Here is a 24,377-nt window from a genome sequence, read left to right on the forward strand (position 1 = left end):
AAAACGTTACCTCCCTCCCTACCTGGCTAAGAGAGCCTTAAAGTAATCCCTTAGAATAGGTATCTCTCAATGTGCTGTTTCTAATACTCTTTCAACTCCAGCACATTGAACTTCGGTGTGATTTTGTGTGTGTTCGTTAACTAAATCACATCGCTTCTGAAAACACTTCCCCCTCCAAACTGATTCACAACTCCAACTCCCGGAAAGAAGGAACAAATCCGGCAAGAACAAGCCAAAGTTTTGGCCCGTAATTTGCAGATTATAGATTAATTAGGACACTGCACGCAGGTGGTATCATAATAAGTATTAGTAGTCATTGCTACAGAGTCAGGTGTAACTATTTGGCACGAAACAGAGCAGATCTTTTCAGACCAGAAGTAGATGGGTTGTGTTTTAAACCACTGGAGACTTCCCCTCACTCTTACTGGTTCCAATCCACGGTTTTAAACACTGTTTGGATTTGTCTACACTCATTTGCTGTATTTGCCTAGAAAGTTGAAATATTAACAATAATCAAGCAAGATCGGTATTCCCCAGAGTATTTGAAAATGAATACAAACATTTCTGAAGACTCTCTAACCCTCACACGCCTTTTCTAATTCAGCCGTTAAGCAAAACATAGTGATCATCCATTAACATTGGTATATTCTTTATCTTTTCTACAAGTGCATTTCACCCGAATGATTTCACGTTTGCATCCTTGCCAAACAGAAAGTGTTGTGCCAACTTTTCTTTTCACGTCTCTTATGATCACCGATCCGGTGATTTTATCCTCTCGATATTGTCAATATCACTTCTGCATTCCAATCAAACAATGTCCGTCTCATGTTAGAGAACCCGTATTTTAAAAAAAACAACCTTGAAAAGAGATTTTCAACTAGAGTCTCCATGCATCTAAAGAAGTGGTTTTTATTTTTTACCCAGGAAAGCTTATGCCCAAATTAACCTGTTAGTCTTTAAGGTGCCACCGGACTCCTTGTTTTTGTGGATACTGACTAACAAGGCTACCCCTCCGATACTTTGAACTAGAGTTGTTGATTTGCAACTTTTCGATTTCTTCTCTCCCCAGACGCATATAGTTAAAGATCAAAATAAAATACTGAGTATTTAAAGGAAATACCCCGATAGCAAACGGTTAAACAGCCCTTAATTGATACCGAAACCTAGAAATCTCATTTCTGTTCCTGAGCCAAAAGTTAATAGATAGGTGGCGAGTTATTTTCAGACTCAGGAAAAATGTACGATCTAAGGACTATTCAGAAGGCTTTGTCTTTAGGGCGTTAACTGTCAAATACCAGTTTAGAATAAGTTCTCATTCTTATCCCATTCTCGTGTCGCACGAATCCCAAAACATGGCTGCATACAAACCCCGTGGATTTTAACTCAGGCACGTTAGAACAAAAACACTAAGTGAAATAAAGTAGCAACCCTTTGCAAATGTGAACGAAGCACCGAGTGATTTCAATCGGAGCAGAAACAAATGTTGTCAAAACCTTATTCCTTTGATTAAACATCATAAAGGCCCGATCCTGCATTCCTTCTTCACCAAAAACTGCCTTCGATAAGAAACTTGCAGACACAGAGAATACAGGATCGGGCCCCAATAAATATTCAAGAAGAATTTTGCAGCTGGTGTCTGAAAAGCTTATTTAAACTGAGTCACACGGTTCCTGAAATTGCTGCGTTTTCTGGTATTAATTGGGCAATGTTTTAAGTCTGCTGCGCCTCTGAAAGAGGATGCAGAATAAGTCTTGGGATAGAAATTAAACTGCTTTTTTGACCTCTGATGTGTGTCTAAAGTCTTGTCTATTTCCTCTGGGTGAAAATGGGTGTGGAGCGGGTTTAACCCATCAAAATACTGAGATTTCAAACGTGCAAAATATTGTCTTATGCAGGGTCGCAAATTCAAGTACATAATGTAAGTGGAATCATGGTGGTGTCAGAGTCCAGTCGTGCGTGCAGGTGAATCAAATAAGTTTTTTTTTTCAGCCTTTTAACATTGTAATCAATTAGCAGGGCACAGGATTTTTAATCTCTTGCATAAAGTATATTGCACTGCTTAAGTGACAGGAAGAGTCCCCAGCTTCTTCTGCCCACCAGGCAGGTGTTTCTACACTCTTTATGTATGTAGACCACAGTACTCTGTTAAGGGAACCTGTGAGAGTAATTTCTTCTTCCACCCCCATCCACCACTATTCCCCCCAGTTTGCAATTTGTAGCGGTAAGTAGTAAAACTTCAGTGGGCTTTTGGGTCAGGCCCCAGTTGTCTGGGAGGTGAGATTGGTCTGTATGCATCCATCCTACCTGGAAACACAGGCCTGAATTTCTAGTTAGTCTCAGCAGGAGAGATGTGATGAACACCCCGCAAAAGAATTAATACGGATTTGGAGTTCCTCTGGTTGGTTTTGGTTTTTCATTCAGTGGGAATTGAGGATGCTCACAGGATGGACAGGCCCTAATTTAGCAATGCAGTTAAGCAGGTGAGTAGTCCCATGCAAGCCAATGGGACATGCTTCAACACTATGCTGTATAGAGGCCACAGTTTTATGAATAGAATATAGCCCGATGGAAAATGGGTACATATATTAAGTATCGTTGATAGCCTTGCTTTACAATGTACATGTAAATACACATTCTGTAGTGCAGTGGTTCTCAACCAGGGGTACACTACCCCTAGGGATACTCAGAGATCTTCCAAGGGGTACATCAACTCATCTAGATATTTGCTTAATTTTACCACAGGCTACATAAAAAGCACTAGCAAAGTCAATACAAACTAAAAATTCATACAATGACTTGTTTATACTGTTCTATATACCATACAATGAAATGAAAGTACATTATTTATATTCAAATTGTTTTCTTTTATAATTATATGGTACAAATGAGAAAGGAAGCAATTTTTCAGTAACTGTGCTGTAGCACTTTTGTGTTTTTATGTCTGATTTTGTAAGGAAGTAGTTTTTAAGTGAGATGAAGCTTGGGGGGTACCCAAGACAAATCACACTCCTGAAAGGGGCACAGTAACCTGGAATGGTGGAGATCCAGTGCTGTAGAGTACAGAAATAGGGAATAAGATCCAGGGTTTTCCAGCATTTTCAAGTGAGTTACAATATTCTCTGAAAACATACAATTTAAGTGAGCTACATAAACACGGTAAACAATATTTTTCCCCAAGAGAGAAAAAATATCTTGGGATCTGGTAAGTGACTGAATTAAAGGATTAAAATTGACTTGTCTTTCACATGCAAAAATGCTGAGGAAGAATTCATGAACTCTCCTTGTCTCTGCTATGATTTCCAACACACACACAGGAAGTGTCCAGCATGTTTGATGAGACATTAAAATCGACATCCTACCCTTATTGGTTGCAGTGGGAGCAAGATCAGGCCCAAAATGTATGAAAAATGATTATAATATACAGATACAATATGTATGCACTTAATTCATGACAATGGGAAGAGAAACTAGAAAGCTGACAGGCTGGGCACTAACTAACACAATATGTTCTTTTGATCTTGGGTATCATCTTCTGGAAAAGAACTAACCCAGAGGGATTATTATTGCTGTTTGGATTTCATGTCCCCGGATGTACATATATGAAGTCTATGATAGAGAAATCACATGTATTAGGAGGGTGGGTAAAACTTTGGATTCCCCTAATTAGAGAGAGAGAGGAACCTGATAGACAAGAGTCTTGGGTCCTATTCCCATCTTTGCTTATGAATCACAGTATTTTCTTGTGCAAGTCACTCAATTCTATTGACTTCATTAGGCTTTGGATCAGGCTCTTAATCTTCCCTAGACCTACTCTCTTAATTTACTGAAGTGGATATAACATTTATTTAACTCACAGTGTGTTGGAGGAAGTACCTTTGTGATGCACTTTGAGATCTTCTGATCAAAGTCATTGAATCAATTTCAAATAATGTTATTCTATTTACACACATCCTTCAGTCACCATTGTTATATGCATCCCTGAAAAATAATGCCATAATATAATGCTGATCCATGCCAGGTATGTCCCATAACAATGTGGGCATAAATATATTTTAATATATACACTACTAGAAAATATATTTGTTGCCACAAATAAATTAATGTATTAAAAAACAGCCACGAGCATCTATCTGTGGATTCATGAGCTCTCTCTCTCCTTTTTCCATTGTATTTATTTTCTCTCCTGTTTCAGGCCCTCATTTCCTTGCCTGTATTTGGGTGGTTTATTTATTTAGCCTTCTCTAATAGTCCAATTTGGCTATTTTTGTGGTGTGGAGAGATATCCACACAACCAAGGCCAAAACTAGCTCTGTTCTGTCAGTGCTATCAGCAGACACCAGCCTTCTGAAGCTAGCCTGGAATTTTAATTGAAATGGATGTTCAGCTTCACTGTAGCAATGGCAAAGTACAACACAGATAAGAAGTCTGGTATCAAACTTTAAGATGAGAGTTTATCTGAATATTACCCTCACAGCTCAGCAGTTAACTTAATTTGATCTACAACTTCTTGTTGTAAAAAGCCTACAGAATCTGAATAAGGCAGCTTACGTTGCAAATATCAACTGGGTACCTTAATCTTCCTAACTACATTTAAGAACAGGCTGAAATAATTTGCGTAATTTCACCTGGGCAGGCAAGATTCCCAGCTACGAAAAGAACGTGCCATTTTATTCTTTTCTGACATAGATTTGTGAAAAAACAGGAGGGAAATTGGGCTGGGGAGGAGGGGTCAGAGGTAAGGGTTTAATAGCTGCCTGAATGATGCTAGCACTTGAATCTCTGGACCTATGATGCAGTCCCTGGGAGTTTTGCCTGAGTGAATTGAGCAGCACAGAGCTCTACTTTCTTGCCTTACTCAGTGGAGTAGTGCAGTGGACTTCAGTGGCATTGCTGGTAGGAGAAAGGAGGGCAGGTTGGGCTCTGGGAGCCAGATTTTCAAATGCTCAGAGAAGTGGCCACATTTTCCACAGAGCTCGGCTCTCATTTAGACACCTAATCAAGAGCCAGTTTTAGAAAAACATCTCAGCACCCTCCAGCTCCCACTGCAATACCTTTGGCCAGATTTTCAAATCAGCTCAGCATCCAAGGTGCTTTTGAAAATCTGATCCTGTGCCTCAGTGTGTATGAGGGACCAATCCTGCAGCCTTTACCAAAATGAGTAATGTGTCCTCATGCAATTGAAGTGAATGAGATGACTTGTGCAAAAGGTTATTCATGTCAGAGTTACATGATATGACTGTCAGACAGACAGAAAGTATGTGTGTGTACCTGCCGGAATATAGACACCTTTAGCACTTACATAACAATTCTTCATAGAATTTTGCAAAGTTAATCTTTGCAAACCTAGAAGGCAGCAAATAAACAAGAGGTCTGATTCCTTCTCACACCACTTTTTCACTAGATGAGTCTTTTGGTTTCATTAGAGTTACTCCTGATTTACACTACCATAATGCAGTGCAGAATCAGGCCCAAGAACTTTAAGCTTGTTCTTGTCAGCCTGGCTGGAAGTAAGAGATTTTGCATGTAATTTTCATGGTCAGTGCTCAAATACCATGGTGATGGGCAATCTCATAATAAATCTAGAGAGACAGATATTCTATTTCTATTAATTATTCCTCCAAGGATAAGGGATTTTTTACAGGTTTTTATTTAAGGCAACTAGAGAAACAGCTAGTAAGATGCTCTCCATTCTAACAGCATAGCAGAAAATGTCAGATACAGGCAATACCATAAAGAGCCTATATATATATAGATATATATACACACAAATTGACCATAACACTAGCTGGAAATGTGGTGGGCAAGAGAATATCAGCAAATTAATACTCGTTAGAAGAATGATGGCAGGAAATGTGTCACTTGGAATTTTGCAACTGAGTAACACCGCTGTCCAAGATCCCAACGGTCATTTATAAAAGAGGGCAAGAATCAGTATGCCCATTTTACAGATGGGGACACTGTGTAACACAGGCAGTTGGGAGTAGAAACCTGACTCTCTGCTCAGTCTACTTTGCCATAGTTGTGCTCGCAGCACATCCATGATCTAGAGAACACCCCAGGGCTCCCTATAGTAATTAAATCACAGTTTGCACAGAGTACAGGAGTTAGGATACTGCATTCTCAGTGGGGAGTTCCAGCCTTGATGGAAGATGTTTTTCTCTCTCCAGCCAAACCTCTTCCCAGGCCAGAGGCACAGAGCTTTTTCCAAGAGCTAGGGTGGTCTCCACACCCCAGTCCTGCACCTTATCAGCCCTTATCTCCCAAATCCACTCGCTAATGTGATCTTAATGGAGGCTAAAATCGATTAGATTTATTTTATTGCAGCTTAAGCAAATCTTTTCTATTTCTTCCCCTGTTTTGGAAATACAAAGTGGGGCGGGGATGCTTTGGCTCCTTTGCTCTTTAGTCCAGACTTGTCAGTGCTCAAGAGCTGTTTGATAAGCAAAACAAACACCCAGGGAAGCTGAAACATACAAGCGAGTCAGGAAAGCTAACAAAACCCCAGGGAGGAGGGGACGGAAGTTAGAACCCTGCCTCCCTAATCGTGCTGCTAAAGGATTGAAGGGAATGCTGTCCAGAAAGGGTTTAGACAATTGCCTTTGAAAACTCAGAATTGGGCCAGATTCTGCATCCTAAAGGAAGGATCCCAAACGCTCATTAAAATTAATGACAGTTTAGTCTGAGCAAGGAATACAAGGTTGGGCCACTAGTTAGCAAACGTTCTCTATTATAATCATTAAAAATAGAAAATCTCAGAGATTTTGTTCATATCTACCCATATATGTCATCTATCTCTGTAATATATTCTATGATCTACTTCTGTATTATATGATCTACCTATAGATTTTAGGTTTATTACTCTCTCCTTCTTTTGGTGGTCTACATGTTACCTGTTTTCTGAACAAGGAATAACTTAAAAGGCAATTTAAGCAACGTGTACTGTTCCGAGTGCAAATTTAATAGTTAACTTATCATTCATTTTGGAAGATTTTTTAAATGAAAAATTAAAATTTCAATTCTGACATTTTTGCCCCAGGCTCAAAAAGTGTCTCCCCCCAGACCTCTAGTCAATGACCGCAGATTCAGATCAAACTGGGTCAAATATAGAAATAAAGCTCGTTTTTATACCGTGATTTTATGGGCTTTTCTCAGAAGTAATGAAGCTTCGGGTTGTTTATTTCCCAGAAACTCCATTCTTGCATCTCTAAGCAGAGATCTAAAATAATATCCACCCTGAAAACTATCAATAGCAGAAATGTCTGAAACTGACACACAAATAACCAAAGCAAAGAATGCCATGAAACTCTGGTAGGTTTTATTCTTCTCCCTCCTTGGAGGTACTGATTATGGCATTTTCTTTTTAAAATACTGAAATAATTTCTTTTTCAAATTGTTGTTTTAATTGTTATGGCTACTACTGAGATTTGTGTAACTGGAGCTATTGTATTAAATATCAGATCACAAGCAGGTAACACATTACAATAATCAGTTCTGTTTGGAAACGTATCAATCTCTGGCTATGTGTAACTGACATTGATTCCATAGTCTTGCACATGCTCTAAAAATCTAATCCAACATTTGCTCTAAAAATTTAACTAACTTCCCTAATCCAACATTTTCCCCCTTTCCCCAGTAAGTATATTTTCTCCAAATATATTTGCCACTTGCTTCCATCGATCTTTACATACTTTTTAATGTATTATATCCATATGTGCACCCTTACATGTACACATGGATATAAATGCATGTACATATTCACCCATGCAGCCTTGCATATAATTGGAGAGCTCTACTGAGAATACGGAAGTCTATGTAAGTGCCTAGTATTACCTATGCTTTGTAATATTGTAATTAGTAAAGTACCGGTTAGGACGCATAATGCAATTGCTCGCTTCACAGCTGTTTTAGGCAGAAGCACACGGTCGTATCATGAATCCTAACCATCATGCTGTACTAATTACAATATATACTCATCAGTAATCCTGCTGCTAAACAGTTAGATTACATTTTATAGTCTTCATCTGTATGCAGGGGGGTGGTTTTTTAATGTGCTCTCTCTGCGTCTATTAGAAATATATAACCTGGGCCACTAGTGCTCTAGAAAGAGAGGAATATTACCTGCAGTGGGTTTTTTAATCTCCTAAAACTAAAATAACTGCTGTTCCCACTCCCACCATCAACTATTCACCCAAAGGAAGAGTTCAGAAAACGAAAGGCTGAACTCATTCCAGTTTAGCTCTGCCAGGATGTCCCGTTCCCCCCACCCCATATCGATGTACATTTATTGATCTCTGGGTGATACCTTACTCTGCAGTATCAGTCAAGAGGTAAATAAGAGGCGGAGGGTAGTCACGTGGCTCCGGAGGAACCAATGGGCCTTTAGGAGGAAGCCTTCCCATTCACAATTCCAAGGTAACCCTAAGCCCGTGGGAGCACGTCAGAAGCAGCCCAGCGAGCCAAAGAACTAGGGTCCTAGGACACACAACCCTCCAGTCCGGGGAGCCCTGATTTTGCTCCTCTCAGGGGATTCGTTCCCCCCCCCCCCCGATCTCAGGGGGCCCAGAATTGTACACCGTGGAGGGGCTCCAACATTTCTCCATTTCCCCCAGGAGTCCGAGCAGGATGCTGCACTGTCCTATCACTTCTACCCCTTTCTCGGTCAAAGATATCTTAAAGCTGGAGCAGCAGAGCGCTCAGAGCGGGGACCCTCGGGGATTCCTCCCCCAGGATCTGCAAGAGCCTCCGGCCATGCAGCCACCCCCTACTTGTCTGCACAAGAAACAAGAGGCTGCCTACAATTCTGAGGCCCTTCCCTTCCAGATGGAAGTCGATCAAGGCAGAAATTGCAGGAGCCGTGAGGAGGAGTATGAGCTCATGAGGAGTTCCTGTGAAGAAGAGATGGACCTAAGTAAGTTAACAATGGGAGGGGAGGGGGATACCACCAGCTTGTAAACTTGGGGACTAATCCAAAACCAATGGACGTCAATGGGAATCTTTCTATTGGCTTCAGTGGCTTTGGATCAATGATGAAATTCATGGAGGATAGGTCCGTGCACAGCTATTAGCCTAGATGACTGGGGAGGCAGCCCCATCTAGGTGTCCCCAAACCTCTGACTGCCAGAAGCTAGGAGTTGATCACTGGATAATTCACCTGTTCTGTTCATTCCCTCTGAAGGCATTGGCCACTGTCAGAAGGCAGGATATGAGGCTAGATGGACCATTGGTCTGACCCAGTATGGCCATTCTTAAGCCCATAAAGAGGTGCATAGGTTTGGAATTGAACTTCATAGCAAAATTACCTCTCCAAGATATTCTCCCAGTGAAATGAGGCTATCTATAGGATTTTAGTATTGGTTAATAACAGAATCTGGGGCAAGGGAATTGCACAGGTTCATTATCATCAAGCCATATATTAGTGCATCGCGAGAAATCCGCATTAAAAATCGTTAAGAAACGCTGAGCGAGAAAAAAATCTGGGCTACAAGACCCTTGCAATGCAATAATTTGTTTACCTTAAGATACCATGTGATTTCATTTGGGATTTTATATAAAGGCAGGATAAAACTTTTGAGTAGCCAAAGAGGTTGCAATTTGGAATTTGTAATATACATATTAAATATCTTTGTGAGACATATAACGTGATGCAGGCGTTGATAGATATTAACAAAACCTTATGCAAATTAAATTGTTCAAACTCTTCTGTGTCACTTATCAACAAAATGTAACTGGATTCTAGTCTCTTCAGATTCACTTATATTGTTTTAAAAGTTTTTATAGTAAACAAGAGATACAAGTAAAACAATGAACGAAAAAGCTACTGGTATGTATACAGTAAAGGTATTTTCACAACCGTATACTTTCACAAAGTATACTTCACACTTAATATAGGAAAGCATTTTGGATACATATAAATAGAAAAGAAATCGGGTACTTCGCACCCGCAGGGAATACAGTTACAAAATTACTACCGTGAAAGTTGTAAAAATATTGTCTCTTTTGTGAAAAACAAAACAAAAAACACTGCGTTTCAAATTAGATCCCGTTTGACTGCACGAACAAAGCTGGTATTTAAGTAATATATAAGGGTTTTAAAATTTTAAAACAAATTATGGCCAACATTCAACATTTTTTTTTCCTCCAACTGATGTTTTGTGAAGGTGGCTTTTTCTTTGATAACTTTTTACTCCAAAAGTTTCAAAAATAAAACCAGCCACAAAGTAACAAGTCCATAAAGTTAAATCATCAGCACAGGGAATTTTATAAAATGGCAAATGTAACCACTGAAGTGTCAACTAGGGAGGGGGGGGGGATGACCTGTATTTTGATTTGAAAAAAATAATACTTCTTACGGAAATAAAAATAATATAACTTTGCATTTAATAATTCAAGCTTCCAATTCCTAGTTAGCCCTATTAAGCGTCTAAGGAAAATATTGTTATAAGCTGAAAATAATTTAAAATATGAAGTAGTTTTATTATTTCACTATATACATAGAGAAAAATCTGCACTTGTGTTCATATATTCAAACACTATAATATATTGTGTACATGCATTAACACTTTTAAAATATAAAATATAAAGCGTTTGAATGGGTGTATACCATATATACAAAGCGTTTGAATATGTACACACACACACTATTCTTTTAAAAACAGAAACATTCCAACATTCTCCATTACATGAAAAATGACGGAATGGTCATTTAACACGTGCACGATTGTAATTAAAAACAATAATTCAAAATGTTACAGCCCACTACGTGGTTATTTTCAATGCCATGAGATGATTTTTAAATAATGAAACCTAAAATAAATCTCCTTCATGCAGGATCGCTTTAGCAGCATAAATCACACTAGAATAGCGAGAATAGTTGTAACCTGCTAAATATTGATTTGACGTGGTCGAATTTTAGTCTAAACCGTTCTTTTTGTTGTTATTACTGAATCATTCTCAGTTCTTCGTTAACAAACAAGTGTATTTTATACGCAGGTTTAGGAAGCAGTAGTCGAACTGCCAGCATTTTCAATACACATTGATCAGATCTTTGTTCTGCATAACATACTCCAAAACTTCCTACTTTATAGCACAAATGAATAGGAACGCTGGTCGTTTTCCTAACACCCAAACGGCATTAGTATATAAGCAAGAAAATCAGTAAGGCTCATCTTGTGCTTTTCTTTTTCGAATCACCTACAACGATTTTCTTTTAAAGTGTAATGGGGTGGAAGGAGAAGCGGGAAGTTCAGACAATATGGGACGCTCTGAACCAAAGTATGGACGAGCAAAGGAAAAAGAATACACATAGGGGTTATTTATATGGGACCCCTATTCCTTGCGAAACGGCTGGTGTCCTAGGCGGCTTCATGCGCACATCTCGCGACAGAAACCACCACCAAAACACTGCACTGAAAATTAGAACCCATTGGTGGGAAACATTAAGTAAAGTCGCAGCTGATTCTGCCACACTGGCGCATATCAATCATATGGTCCCCGTTCAAGCCAAGAGGTCTGCTCCCTGGAGAAAGGTGACGCCTGTGAGTAGGAGCTTGCAAGATTGGACGTCTAGATTTGGAAATGACTAGGAAGAGAGGCGGGGTGGGTATGTGGAATGGAGCACCGGGAGTACTCACAGGGTCCATGGGAGATCTGTGAATAAACCAAACTGGAATGGAACAGGTGCCGCCCACTAAGTAGGATTCTAAAGCGAAGAGGATCTATCTACGGATTAAAACAAAGCTTTGATGTGCATTGTCTCCTGGAGTTGATAGTGTTCCCTCCTTCATTGGAAGATTGCTTCATGTTTCTTGCGTCAAATTTAAAACAAAAATAGCCCCCCCCCACACACACACACATACAATAAAAGACAGCAAGGTATACACTGAGTTACGCTTATTTGCTCTGAATCGTTCACATGGGATATTTTCAGTGGTTCAGGTCCTGTGTTGCTTTCCTCACCCATCAATCTCAGACGGGAGTATTTATGCAATTCAATTGGAGAGAGGTTTGGTCCAATGAAATGTACATAAATGATACGGTAATAATTAATGACAGCTCACCAGCCTTCATAGATCTGATGCAAAGTCTGCTAAGTCAATGGAAAGGAACCCATTTATTTAATGAGTTTTGGATCGGGCCTATTGATTGTAATCACGTTAGGGCAGACAGAAATGATCAGAGCTGGTAGATGAAAGACGAACTAGTTTTGTTTATTCAATGAAGAAAATCGAAATTTCATTGTTTGGCAGAAACATGGGATGATTTTCTTTCCCCAAAGACGTTCACTTGAAATTCAGCCCGTTTTTCGAAAGGCTTAAAGATCATGAATCTAATTTCACAGGAGCCCGGGATTAGATCGTTAACCCAGGGCCGGAAAACACTCCTAACGTGTGACCCTTCAGGGGGCAGAGCTGAAAAATGTCTCTCTTTGCTTTGGGTTTCGCAGGAAAATCTCTGGCTGCGGACTGTTTCGAGCCCCAGGAGAAGAAAGACGACCCGTGCGAACGTCCCAAGCAAAGGCAGAGGCGGAAACCCAGGGTTTTGTTTTCTCAAGCTCAAGTTTTCGAGCTGGAAAGGCGGTTTAAACAGCAGAAGTACCTTTCGGCTCCGGAACGGGAGCATCTCGCCAGCCTGCTGAAACTCACCCCCACGCAAGTCAAGATCTGGTTCCAGAACAGGAGATACAAGTGCAAGAGACAAAGACAAGATAAATCGCTGGAGTTCTCGGCCCATCCCCTTCCTCCCAGGAGGGTAGCGGTCCCTGTGCTAGTCAGAGATGGCAAGCCGTGCCTTGGGGGCTCACAGGGTTACACTGCCCCTTATAATGTCACGCTCAGCCCTTACTCCTATAACACCTACTACAGCGGTTACAGCAATAGCCCATACAGAGCAAACTACAGCGGTAGTTACTCGGGGGCGGCCGCGAGTACCACCCCAGCCAGTCACATCATGAACATGAGCTTCAGTGTCTCCAGCGCTGCTCAGACCCAGCAGGGTCACTTGCAAGCCACGCTGCAAGCAGGGATCAGGGCTTGGTAAATGTCTCCCTTGAAACTGACCACCTGGATGATGCTGAACATCTCAAGGGCAGGAGGGGGATCAGAAGCCCCGGTCCAGCCCCATGGAGACTGTCTTTTAAAAGACGCTGTGTTAGAAAAAAGGAGGCTCTGGCGCTTTCAGGCTCTGATCCCTGGGGACTAAGACACGGATCACTTTATTTATTTAACATGGGTGTTTTTAAATACAGCCCCTCCTCTGTCTCTTACCTCCTACCCCCCCCCCCCAAGGTATTTGCTTCTCCAGAATGCAAGAACAGTAGTGATCATCTGAGTCCAACCAACCTAGTGTCCTTCCTAAAGACAAATTTGAAAGTGCTGGTTGTACACATTTCTGCACATTTGTTTTCAACTGACCATGTTATTTAATTCCTTTAAAAAAAATGTTTATCCTTTGTGATAAAGTTCGGATATACCTATCTTCATTCCTGCCTAGCGCACATTTTTCATTTGTGTATGTTTTTCAATTAAAAATATTAAAACCACCACATTTTTTTCAATTACATTGTTCACACTTAAAAAAACTGTCCTGTCCCTTGCTCCACCCCAAAATGTGCAGTTACCATGAAATCTGATTCAGCACAGCAATTGGAAATAAGTGCTCAAGTTATCAGAAAGAGAGAGAAAGGTCATAGTAATGGCCTGAGCATAGTTCTGTAAGCCAAGAATTCCTGAGCTCTGATCTCAGACAATGACTCTCTCTTCAACCGTGGGCACATTCTTTAACCTCTCTGCTTCCCTTCCCCATACCTAAAGTAAGTTTATTTTATTTCACAGGAAAGTTGTGAGGGTTAATTAATTAGTTGCTGGGTCAGATCTTCAGCTGGTGTCCAACAGCTTAATTATATTGATTTCAATGGAGCGATGGCGACTTACACAGCTAAGGATGTGGTTCAATATATATATATATATATATTATATATATATATATATATATATATATATATATATATATATATAATATATATATATATATATATATAAGTGCTTTGCAGGTTACAAGAACTACCTAAGTATTAAATTGGGAAGAGTTGAACACTGTTTCCAAGACTGAGGAAGAGAGCTTTCCAAGAATCACTTCTGTGCTGGCATTTTCAGGGGCATTACATATGTTGTGAATAACTACACTGATCATTTGGGTAGTTATTGTAGAAATGTTTTTCAATGACTAAATAAGGACATGGTTTTACTGAAATGTATTATATTATTAAAGAAACACTGTGTAAAAGGATTAGTATTTCTCTACACTGGAGTGGCAACAGGTGGAACTAAAGTCCAGAGGAAGGTGATACTCTCATAAAGGAAAAAATATTTCACACAGGAAGCTGTCATACGTCTAATTTTTTTTTTTGCAGAGCATAATTTTACCCATTCATTTTTCTATCACAAGCATGGTGTGTCAATCTACACACAGGTGCCATTAACATCAATGGGAGTTCCCCAGTAGACAGAGAGAGAGAGCAAGAGATGGCCAATACAGCCTGTGTTCAATATGAATTTGAGGCCAATTCTGCTCACCTTACTCATGTGAGTAGCCCCACTGAGATCTGACCCATCGCCAATCTTCATCCAACAGCTAGGCCGTTCAGAGATGCCTTCTAGCTTTCAAATGCAGAATCAAAGATAATCTTTTAACTGTAAAATTAATTATCTGAAGCGTGTGTGTGTTGAAAGACATGGTCCTAACAGACAAGATTATCCCACAATGTATTATCCCAGACATTACACTGAGCTATTACAGTGATGGGACCACATAACTACCTAGATATAGACAGTAGCTACCAAAAATAGCATATATCCCAAATATGTCAGGTAACACCATGCAACTCGTCTGCCAGGCCCTCTGGCACAGCATATTTGCTGTCACTGAGAGGTTAGGTTCCAAGGAAAGCATTGCATGTCGTGGCCTGACATAGCCTAGGGCACAAGACAGCACTTGAAAACCAGGTGTGGGATATACCTTTCACTCCACGTCACCAAAATGCCATGAAAGAAACCCAGACCCTCTGACTCAACCACAATAACTTGGGTGAGCTGTTTTATTCTTGCTGGGTACCCTTACCAGGGATGGTGAGAAACAGGTACATGAGGAACTCTATCCTCTGGGCTAAACTCTGGTTTCATTTACAATAGTGTCATTCTATAGGCTCAAGTAAAACTGGTGTACATTAGAGAATTGGGCTCATTTTATTTTCCCTCAAAATCTGAGATTTCAAAACGTGATACCAAATTATTTTTGGGTCTGCCTCAATCTCTTCATCCTGAAAACAGCTTCTGAACAGGACCATGGAGCTGATATAATCCTGCTTTGAAACAAATCGGTGCTATTTTCCTTAGAATATCATTAAATTGTAGTGCCTATTACAATAGAGATCCCAGCCACAAGTGGGACCATAGGTGTTGCTGTAATATAGATAATTGATGGTAATGTTATGTGGCAGCAGGGCCATAGCTGTCCAAAAAGATTTAATCATGAAATCTAAATCATCCAAACCTATTTGGAGCCTATTTCTACTGCACAGAAGGGGAGAGCCTACACCACAAAGGGGCTGTGAAATCCTAGTACGCATTGGAAGCGTGCTGCATGGGGGAGTCATTGGAAGTAGTAGGGCAGTTGGGGGTCGGAGGCAGAGGCAGCTGGATGGTGCATGGCCAGCGAATGCTGGACTATGTAACCCTCACTCAAAGCCCTCCCACCTGAGGTCAGACAGAGATCTAGAAGGCTGCAGCAGTTCAGAGACTTCCTATGTGTGCATACAGCACCCAGAGCGATGGGGATGCTAAGATAATAAATAATTAAAATAATAAATTAATGGATTTCACAGCCTGGATGCTGTTCCAACTCACCCATGGAGAACTCCTGCCCCTTTACTCAGGATTCACAAAGGCAGGAGAGAACTCCATCCTTAGTGCCTGATCCAGTGCTTAATTTATGCCAGGGCTTGCCAGGGCTGAGCCCCGGCACCTCTAGACCTGGCAGTTCATTGACCCAGCACCCCTGGGCTTGCTGCACCAGTTATGAAGTGAAAAATAAAATAAAAATGCTTGAGCCCCAGCACTTCTCATTACAAATTAAGCTCTGGCCTGGTTCTAAAGCCCAATTAAAGTCTTAATTGAAAGGACACAATGTTTCAGTTCAGTGTTGAGTGAATATAATTAAATAGCAAGTATTTATTAGACAAACGTCCCTTCTTTTCCTGTTCACAAGCTGTCCACACTCAGTTTCCAACTTCCTCAGATATATTTGTTATTTGAAATTATTTGCTAGATGTTTTTCTAAATAATTTTAGATCTAAAGATCCTTCGTGAACAGATAATTAGGAGCATTTGGAATTTGAGCTCTGTCGATTAGTTTTCATTATACACTAGGTCACTTGGTATTGTTTCTCTTCCCTAACTGGATGAGTTACTTGGATTCAGATTTCCAGTGAGCCCCTTTTGTGAGTTTAAAATTCACATTCCATGGACATTTTTTAATGCTTATTTAACATTTACTGTTTCCAAAAATATTATTGCTAGTAAAATCTGTTACCCTAAAATAGTGGGATTATTGGATAGTGAATACAAAAAAAGATGTGACCAAATACAAAATATATATTTTTGATTTGAATGAATATTTTCAAAAAAACAATTTTGTAATTTTCTAATGAAAAGCAGAGGATATTAAGACAAAAAACACAATTAATTAATGATTTTTGTTAAGATTAGCATCTGTGTTTTCAAAGCAAAGCTGTTAAAGGAAAGTTAACTAATAGTATATTTCCTAATTTAAATGCTATCTGTATAAGTTTCTGGCTTAAAAAGATCTACCTGCAGTACAAATTTAACTGTAGAAAAACAAAAAGCATAAAAACAAAATCATACTTGATTGTACGGTTGTAACTGGATGAGTGAGATAATGTGTGGTTGTGCAATTTTGCTTGTGTTTACAAGATGATTGTGTGTGATTGTGGGTAGAGGGGATTATTAAACTGACCAAGGAAATGGAAAGAGAAAAAAAAAAGAGACAAAATATCTTATTTTTTATTGAGTCCTGGATTAGCAGTTTGTGAACTCTCTCTTTATTGATTGGAACCCCCTTTATTTTATTTTATTTTTCCAAAGACAGACAGAAAGCAACATCATAGTTCATTCACTTCGGGCCAGTTTTTCAGCTGCTCAGCACTCCACTGAGGGACTGATTTTCAAAAGGGTCAGCACCCCAAGTGCTGAGTAGAGCTGGTTGGGATTTCTTTGGCAAACTGTTTTCCCCTCAAAACATGTTGATTCACTGAAATTGTTCACAAGAAAGGGTCAGTTTTGATAAATGTCTCAATTCAAAAATATTTTTTTGGGAAAAAAAATATTTGAAATTGTCAACAAATCCCATTCTGACATTTTCATATAAAAAATTCCAGTTTTCCAGATCAAAATGACTTTTTATTTTGAACTTTGGGCAAATTACAATGTAAAAAAAGAAGTTTAAAATGGTCAAATGTGAAATGAAATGTTTAGAAATGATGGAAACAAAATGCTTCCATTGATTAAAAATTTCTCATTTGTCAGTTTGCAAAAACAAATTCAAGATTTCGACTGCGTCCCCCAAGCTGGAACAGGAACGTTTTTCAAAAATCTCAAATATTTTCCCAGGATGGGAAAACAGTTTCCCACCTAGCTCTAGTGCAGATGCGTCTTGAGAATCTGGCCCTAAATGCGTGGGTTTTCAGAGGACCTTTGTACCCACGGTCCTAATTAACTCAATTGGAGTTGCTGGTGCTCAGCATCCTATGAAAAATTAGACTGCAAATGTCTATCCAAGGGAACCATCTGCCCCCAGAACTCTCACTCAGGTTATGAAGAACCCCCTAAATTATCCTCACATCCCCCTTGCAACTCCTCATGCCACATCCCTATAAGGGTAGACAACAGGTCCCCTCAAGATCACCCCCTGCTGGTTCATCTCCCTCAGTGAGAACTCTCTCTCCACCCAACGCTGCTACCTCCTTTTCAGCCCCCTTCTTGACAACTTATCCTTGAAGTATTTGCTGGAGAGACTCTTTCAGGAGGCAATTAGGCTTTTATCTCCACTCCTGCTCAACCCCATCACTCTTTAGTGTTCGTTCACTTCCCAAATGGGATGTAATTGACATCCAAACAAAATAATCCCCCCCAAGAGATAGTGCGGTTCACTTTCCTGCCTGTCCCAGGGCTTGAGGTGCCATGTAGGCCAGGTAGATAAATCAGTAAAGCCGCAGACATGCTGACTCTTCCCCCGTTCAATCCAAGCTCATTTTGGGAACTTTGAGATCACATCTGCCTTGGGTCTCCTCTCCAGCCCTAGCAAAATCAGGAAAAGTGACAGGCTCCTGGCATTTAGGAATGCTAGGCAAAACATGTTCAATGCAACCAACAGCATTGCCAACTCTTACAGTTTTAATCACATGTCTTGCAATACTTGGGGTTTTTCTTAAATGTCTCAGCTCCAAGAGAGTCAGATCACTGCAGGAGAGGCTTAGCTTTCATTTAAAAATATAAATTGCTAGCGCAGAGAAAAGTCTGAAAAACATGAATCCCAAAAGCTCAAAAACCAAAAGGCAAGTAAAACATAATCCAGAATGTATTCTTTTAAAAATACCATGATTTTTGAGTGCTTAGGGTTGGCGATACTGAACTAGTCATGAATTATATCGATTTCTTTTCCTGATATCCATAGATAATATGCAAGAGTATTTTACATCACACACACACACGCACGCACGCACGCACGCACGCAGGAATTACCATGCCAGATCAAACCACTGTTCCATGCAGTCCTGTGTTCTGTGTCTTATAGCAAACGGCTACTTCATAGCTAAGGTGTAAAACTCCTATAATGGGCAGTTATAAATTCTACAAGGGAAGTTTCTTCTTAATCTCAGATATTTAGTATACTCAGAAGCAGAAGAGTTAACCCTTCTACGGTTTTATCCTTGCTACTGTCACGCTAGCTATTCTTATTATTCATATTAATATAATAAATAGAGTCAACATAAATAATCTTTTGTTCTGATTTTTAAAGGGGAGAACAGTTCGGTGGTTCAAGCTACAGCCTAGGACTTGAGAGTCCTATGCTCTGCCAAAGATGTCCTGGGTGACTTGGGGCAAGATACTTAGCCTACGTGTGCCACCATTCGCCATCCGTAAACTGAGGGGATGATGACACTTTGCTATCTCCCAGCAGTGTAGTGAGGATAAAGACATTAAAGATTTAGATTCACTCGGATAGGACAGGCTCATATAAGATTTAAGGGCTTGTCTACACAAACAAAGCTAATGACAAGCTGAGGTGTAATCTATCCTGCACCAGCATGGACCCTGCTGCTGCACAGTAGAGTAGTTCAAAGCGCACTAGGGAACTGCTAAATTTCAAAGCAGGGTAGATGACAGCACGCTAGGGAACGGTTAGTGTGTGGCACCATGGTCCACACAGGCACTTAGTGCGTGACTGGCTAGTGCGGGGTAGATTAACACCCCAGTTTCCTGGGAACTACCTGTTTTTGTGGACAAGCCCTCAGAGAAATATCTCAATGGATAGGTTTGAAGAAAAATCAGTAGTGGGTCACAGCCCACAATTACATTCTGTGTTGTGTTTAGTCACTGCTGCTGTGCCATGGATTCATGATACTGGGCCAGATCCTCAGCTGGTGTAAATCAGCACCGATTCCAGTCAACGGCACTACACCAATTTATACCAGCTGGGGACGTAGCCCTTTTCATACGGCTTCACTGATGCTCCTCTGTTACTGTTTCATTCAGATGAAACAACATGAGAGAGGAATTGCTCCTTTTTCCTTCAAAGTTTTTCTGCATCTCTAGAAAAAACTGCAAGCTCTTGAATTGCATTCTCTAATCCAAATTGGCTCCACATTTCTGGTACCCCTACCAGCATTCTACCCAGGCATCAAGTGAATCTCTGACAGTACTATTGCTTGCTGATGCTTGTTTGTGTTTGCTATTTTGGATTCTTCTTACAATTAAAAATATGCTGGGGAATTTTTCCGCCCTGTCATTCAAGTGTGATTGGTTCTTTGGGCTTTGACTGTTGTGTCTCTTCTTAGGTAGGGTGACCAGATGTCCCGATTTTATAAGGACAGTCCTGATATTCTGGGCTTTGTCTTATACAGGCTCCTATTACCCTTACTCCCGTCCTGATTTTTCACACTTGCTGTCTGGTCACTCTGCTTCTTAGGCCACTAAGCTACAACAGTTTATTTACTTTTTTAATGTGCTGTGAATTTAGCACTGGTGATAGGTGATGGATTAGCAGCCCCGGGGAGTGAAGGAAGCCCTCTGTTGATCTACAAAACAAAACTGAAACCCACCAAACTTATTTCACAGAGGCCACCAAACAGCCATGACATGCTAACAACTGTAACAGTAGCTACTGGAATCAGTGGATGTTGACCTCTGTGGTGTGGTGCGGTGTTGACCTTTGTCACCCAGGTTCATGTGACTGGGACCAACATAGCAGCTGAGACATAAGTACCAATTCCAGGTTCTCGCATTCAATCTCTAGGGGTCACTCTCTCTCCAAAATGCTCTCTCAAGACACTGAGCCCCAGATCCTCAAAGGTATGTAGGCTCCTTAGTTAGGAGACTAAATACTTTATTGGATCTGTGCAACAGAATCTTTAGTAAGGAGGAGTAACAGGATGGTCTGCTTATCTCCCAGGCAGTCGGAGACCAGCCAGCTCTGTTTGATTAGAATACCCTCCAGAGAAAGGGACAGGTGTTCTCTACAAAATGCTGAGAAAGTAGAGTTGGAAAGAGCTGCAAGAAAGTTAGCTTCTGTCTGGCAAGCCTTGGAGCAGTGGGAAGAGATGCAAGGGGAAAGGCCTCTGGGTCCTGGCAGCCTGCTTTGTTTGTGGAAATTTGTGCAAAGAATAAAACTGTGCCCCGAAGGAAGGGGCTTAAAATACTTTGGGTTTGTTGTCACTCCTTCCTGAGCTCAGAGACAGGCCAGCTGCCCTAGGCTCTGCTAACTGTTAAGGTGGGATTCACCAGGTATTTAGGCACCTAACTCCCATTGATTTCAAAGGTATTGATTTTAATCAGAATTAAGTGCCTGAATACCTTTATGAATTCCACCTATAATTCCTTGCCCCACCTTGAAGATTGCTAAACAGGTTTTTAGCTGTGGAGGAGGAAGTCAAACTAACCAAGTGGCAAAATACCCAGAGAATAAATAGTATATAGGGTTATTCACAAATGACCTGCAGGAAGATGCACTGGGCAAACCCTTACAGGAAATAATGGAACTCGAGACATGATAACAGTTTCACTTGAGCAGTGGGCTAGGGGCATGGAGTAAGTAGGGCTACCTGGATGAGTCAAGGTTGCAGGATTGGGCACTCAATGCTTCTTCTGTGATGCATCCATCCCAGATGGCTGAAAGTGCTTTAGTAGAGTAAAATGCATTGACAGGCATGTGCAGCTTGAAGGAGGTGGGGCCACTCCATTAACTCTACTGAAATCCCAATGCAACATCCACCTAGTTTCTCTTGGGGTGGGGGGAGGAGGGAGAACACATAGGTGTGTGTGGGGGGAGAGACAGATAGGCATTTTGAAGGCTTTTGGCAATGCCTAGGGAAGGCAGACATCATCTGCTGTCAGCTGTCAATCAATCACAAACAATGCCAGGGTGAGCTTATTTTAGAGCCTGTAACAAAACTACAGGCACTACTATGGGAGCCTTACTCACAGGAGCAATGCAAAATAGAATCAACTATATAAGGCTGTCATAAACAGATAGTTAAGGGTTAATGCCTCTTTTACCTGTAAAGGGTTAAGAAGCTCAGTGAACCTGGCTGACACCTGACCAGAGGACCAATAAGGGGACAAGATACTTTCAAATCTTGGTGGATGGAAGTCTTTGTTTGTGCTCTTTGTTTTGGTTGTTGTTTGCTCTTGGGACTAAGAGGGACCAGATGTCAAGCCAGGCTCTCCAAATCTTTCTGAATCAGTACTTAATGTTTCAAAATTGTAAGTAACAGCCAGGCAAGACAGATTAGTTTTATTTTTGTTTTCTCAACTTGTAAAATGTCCTTTTTTTTTGCTGAGAGGATTTTACCTCTGTTTGCTGTAACTTTGAACCTAAGGCTAGAGGAGGTTCCTCTGGGCTATACGAATTTGATTACCCTGTAAAGTATTTTCCATCCTGATTTTACAGAGATGATTTTTACCTTTCTTCTTTAATTAAAAGCTTTCTTTTTAAGACCCTGATTGATTTTTCCTTGTTTTTAAGATCCAAGGGGATTGGATCTGGACTCATTAGGGATTGGTGGGGGAAAAGAGGGGGGATGGTTAATTTCTCCGTGTTTTAAGATCCAAGGGGTTTGGTTCTGTGTTCACCAGGGAATTGGTGAAGTCCCTCAAGGCCACCCAGGGAAGGGAGAGTTAGGGGGGACAAGAAGTGCACCAGACACTGAAATTTCTGGATGGTGGCAGAGTTACCAGATCTAAGCTAGTAATTAAGCAGAGAAGTGTCCATGCAGGTCCCCATATTTGTACCCTAAAATTCAGAGTGGGGAAGGTACCTTGACAAAGGCTCTGCAGGATCACACTCTCTGCACAATGCAAATCCCTTATGATGGACAGACACACACACAAGCCAGGAGAGTTTTGTGAGCTTGATGCCTGCAGAGTCAGCCTCTTTACAATATTGGTGTCTGCTGGCAACAATTCATTCAAAAGCACTCCCCCCCCCTTTTAGAATTCTTGGCTTATTTAAAATATACTCAGCCCACAGCCAAATGCTGCACTGTTCTGTAGAATGATTTGCAATTTGCAATTACATTTCCCTTCCCTTTAAATCTATTCTGTTTTCCATTCCCCTTCAAAAACCTGGTCTAAACCACAAATCATGTATTAAGAAATCGAAAAGCCAGCCAGACATCACACACGCACGTGAAGATTTCCACCAGTGCTAGAATGTAGCACAATACACCAAGTGTCCACACAGGGGCACTCCCACAGCCAAAATGAGAAGGGAGAATCTCATGAAATCTTGCTGTTTCTGTTGCTTGTCTGTAGTTTGTGCTGAACTCCCTGGCATTCAAAGTTTTCTTTTACACTTGTAACCACAAAGGGCTGGTAAAGGTTGGTCCTGGGGTGAAACCTAGGAAAGCAACATATTATAATCATGCCTATGCTTGGATAGAGTTGAATTATTATAGCCCTGCAACTACAAGGAGTGAGTTGGGGAGCAGTGTAGTCCAGTGATTAGGAACTGGACTGGGAATCTGGAAACCTGGCTACCATGGAAGTTAGTGGATTTACACCAGGGATGAACCTTGCACTATGTTTTTAATGTTGGTTCTATTAAAATGATAGGCATAGGGACCAAACAGTCAATAAGCCTGCAGTGGGCAGAATTTGGTCTGTGTGCATATATACTTGGGGCTGATTCAGCCTTGGCAGAAGCAGACACAGCTGACAATGGCTGTTCTGTTATTCAGGGTTCACTTATGACTAATTAGTCGATTGGTTATTATTTGCATTACACTGGAGGGGGCGGAGGTAAGCCCTACAAGATTGATCCTGTGCAGCACAGGTGAGGAGCACTGCATATACAAGCTTAAGGTGAGCAGGACACCCATTCTTACAACAACAAGAGCACTGTGCCCGCACCTACCAAGTCACTGCTGCCCAACAGCAGGAGGCTGAAGAGAGAGAGAAATAGTAAGATGACAAATAGGGTCATGCCCTTGTTTGTCAGACAATCCCATTCTTCCTCCACAGCCTGCTTCATTGTAACCCTGTACTCCGACATCCCTAGGCACTTGTATGGCCTTCGCCACTGTCGTAACTGAGCACCGGTCTCTCATGCATTAAAAACAGAGGGAACGGAGGCTCACTGCTGCTCAGTGCAGAAGACCACACCTAACACTTCGCTTTCCATTCACTCACAAGTACCCACTACACACACGGGCAACAGCCCAACAGACTTATCCAAGGACCTGGCAGATCAAGCACTATGTAAATGGTGTACTGTGACTTAGTAGTAACAGTAAAGCTATTACTTCAGATCAAAGGCATAAGCGATCAGTTACACTGTCACACAGCTTAGTCTTAAAAACACTCTGGGTCCAATTCTTAAAAGCTTCCAAGTGACTTAGGAGCCTAATTCCTGTTGACTTTCATGTAGGCAATTTAGAAAATTTTACCCAATAAGCCCGATTTTGTTTGCATTTGCACGGTTTGGTTTTTTTTACTCCATGTATCTCACTGACTTCGGCACTCCTGATTTACATTGTGTAGGACTTGTCTATCCACAAAAGCTACTTCAATATACATTTAAAGGGATGT

The 24,377-nt window shown here is 40.8% G+C and overlaps 1 protein-coding gene and 1 long non-coding RNA gene across 2 annotated transcripts in view; one reads left to right on the top strand and one right to left on the bottom strand.

Moving 5' to 3' along the window:
* The window catches only part of LOC115646334, a 65,257-nt gene that overhangs the window by 29,190 nt on the left and 11,690 nt on the right, over nucleotides 1–24,377 (bottom strand). The window lies entirely within an intron of this gene.
* Nucleotides 8,623–13,035, top strand: NKX2-6 (NK2 homeobox 6). The gene is made up of 2 exons (XM_030552037.1): nucleotides 8,623–8,908; nucleotides 12,443–13,035. Exons 1-2 carry the CDS (start codon nucleotides 8,623–8,625, stop codon nucleotides 13,033–13,035), a joined length of 879 nt encoding a protein of 292 aa, XP_030407897.1.

Source organism: Gopherus evgoodei, chromosome 2 (assembly GCF_007399415.2).
Source record: "Gopherus evgoodei ecotype Sinaloan lineage chromosome 2, rGopEvg1_v1.p, whole genome shotgun sequence".
Lineage (NCBI taxonomy): Eukaryota > Metazoa > Chordata > Testudines > Testudinidae > Gopherus > Gopherus evgoodei.

Excerpts from the sequence above, each read along its gene's own strand:
- NKX2-6 (XM_030552037.1), top strand. The coding sequence starts at position 8,623 with ATGCTGCACTGTCCTATCACTTCTACCCCTTTCTCGGTCAAAGATATC. Across the intron at positions 8,909-12,442 it reads TGAAGAAGAGATGGACCTAA|GAAAATCTCTGGCTGCGGAC; the intron begins GTAAGTTAACAA and ends TGGGTTTCGCAG.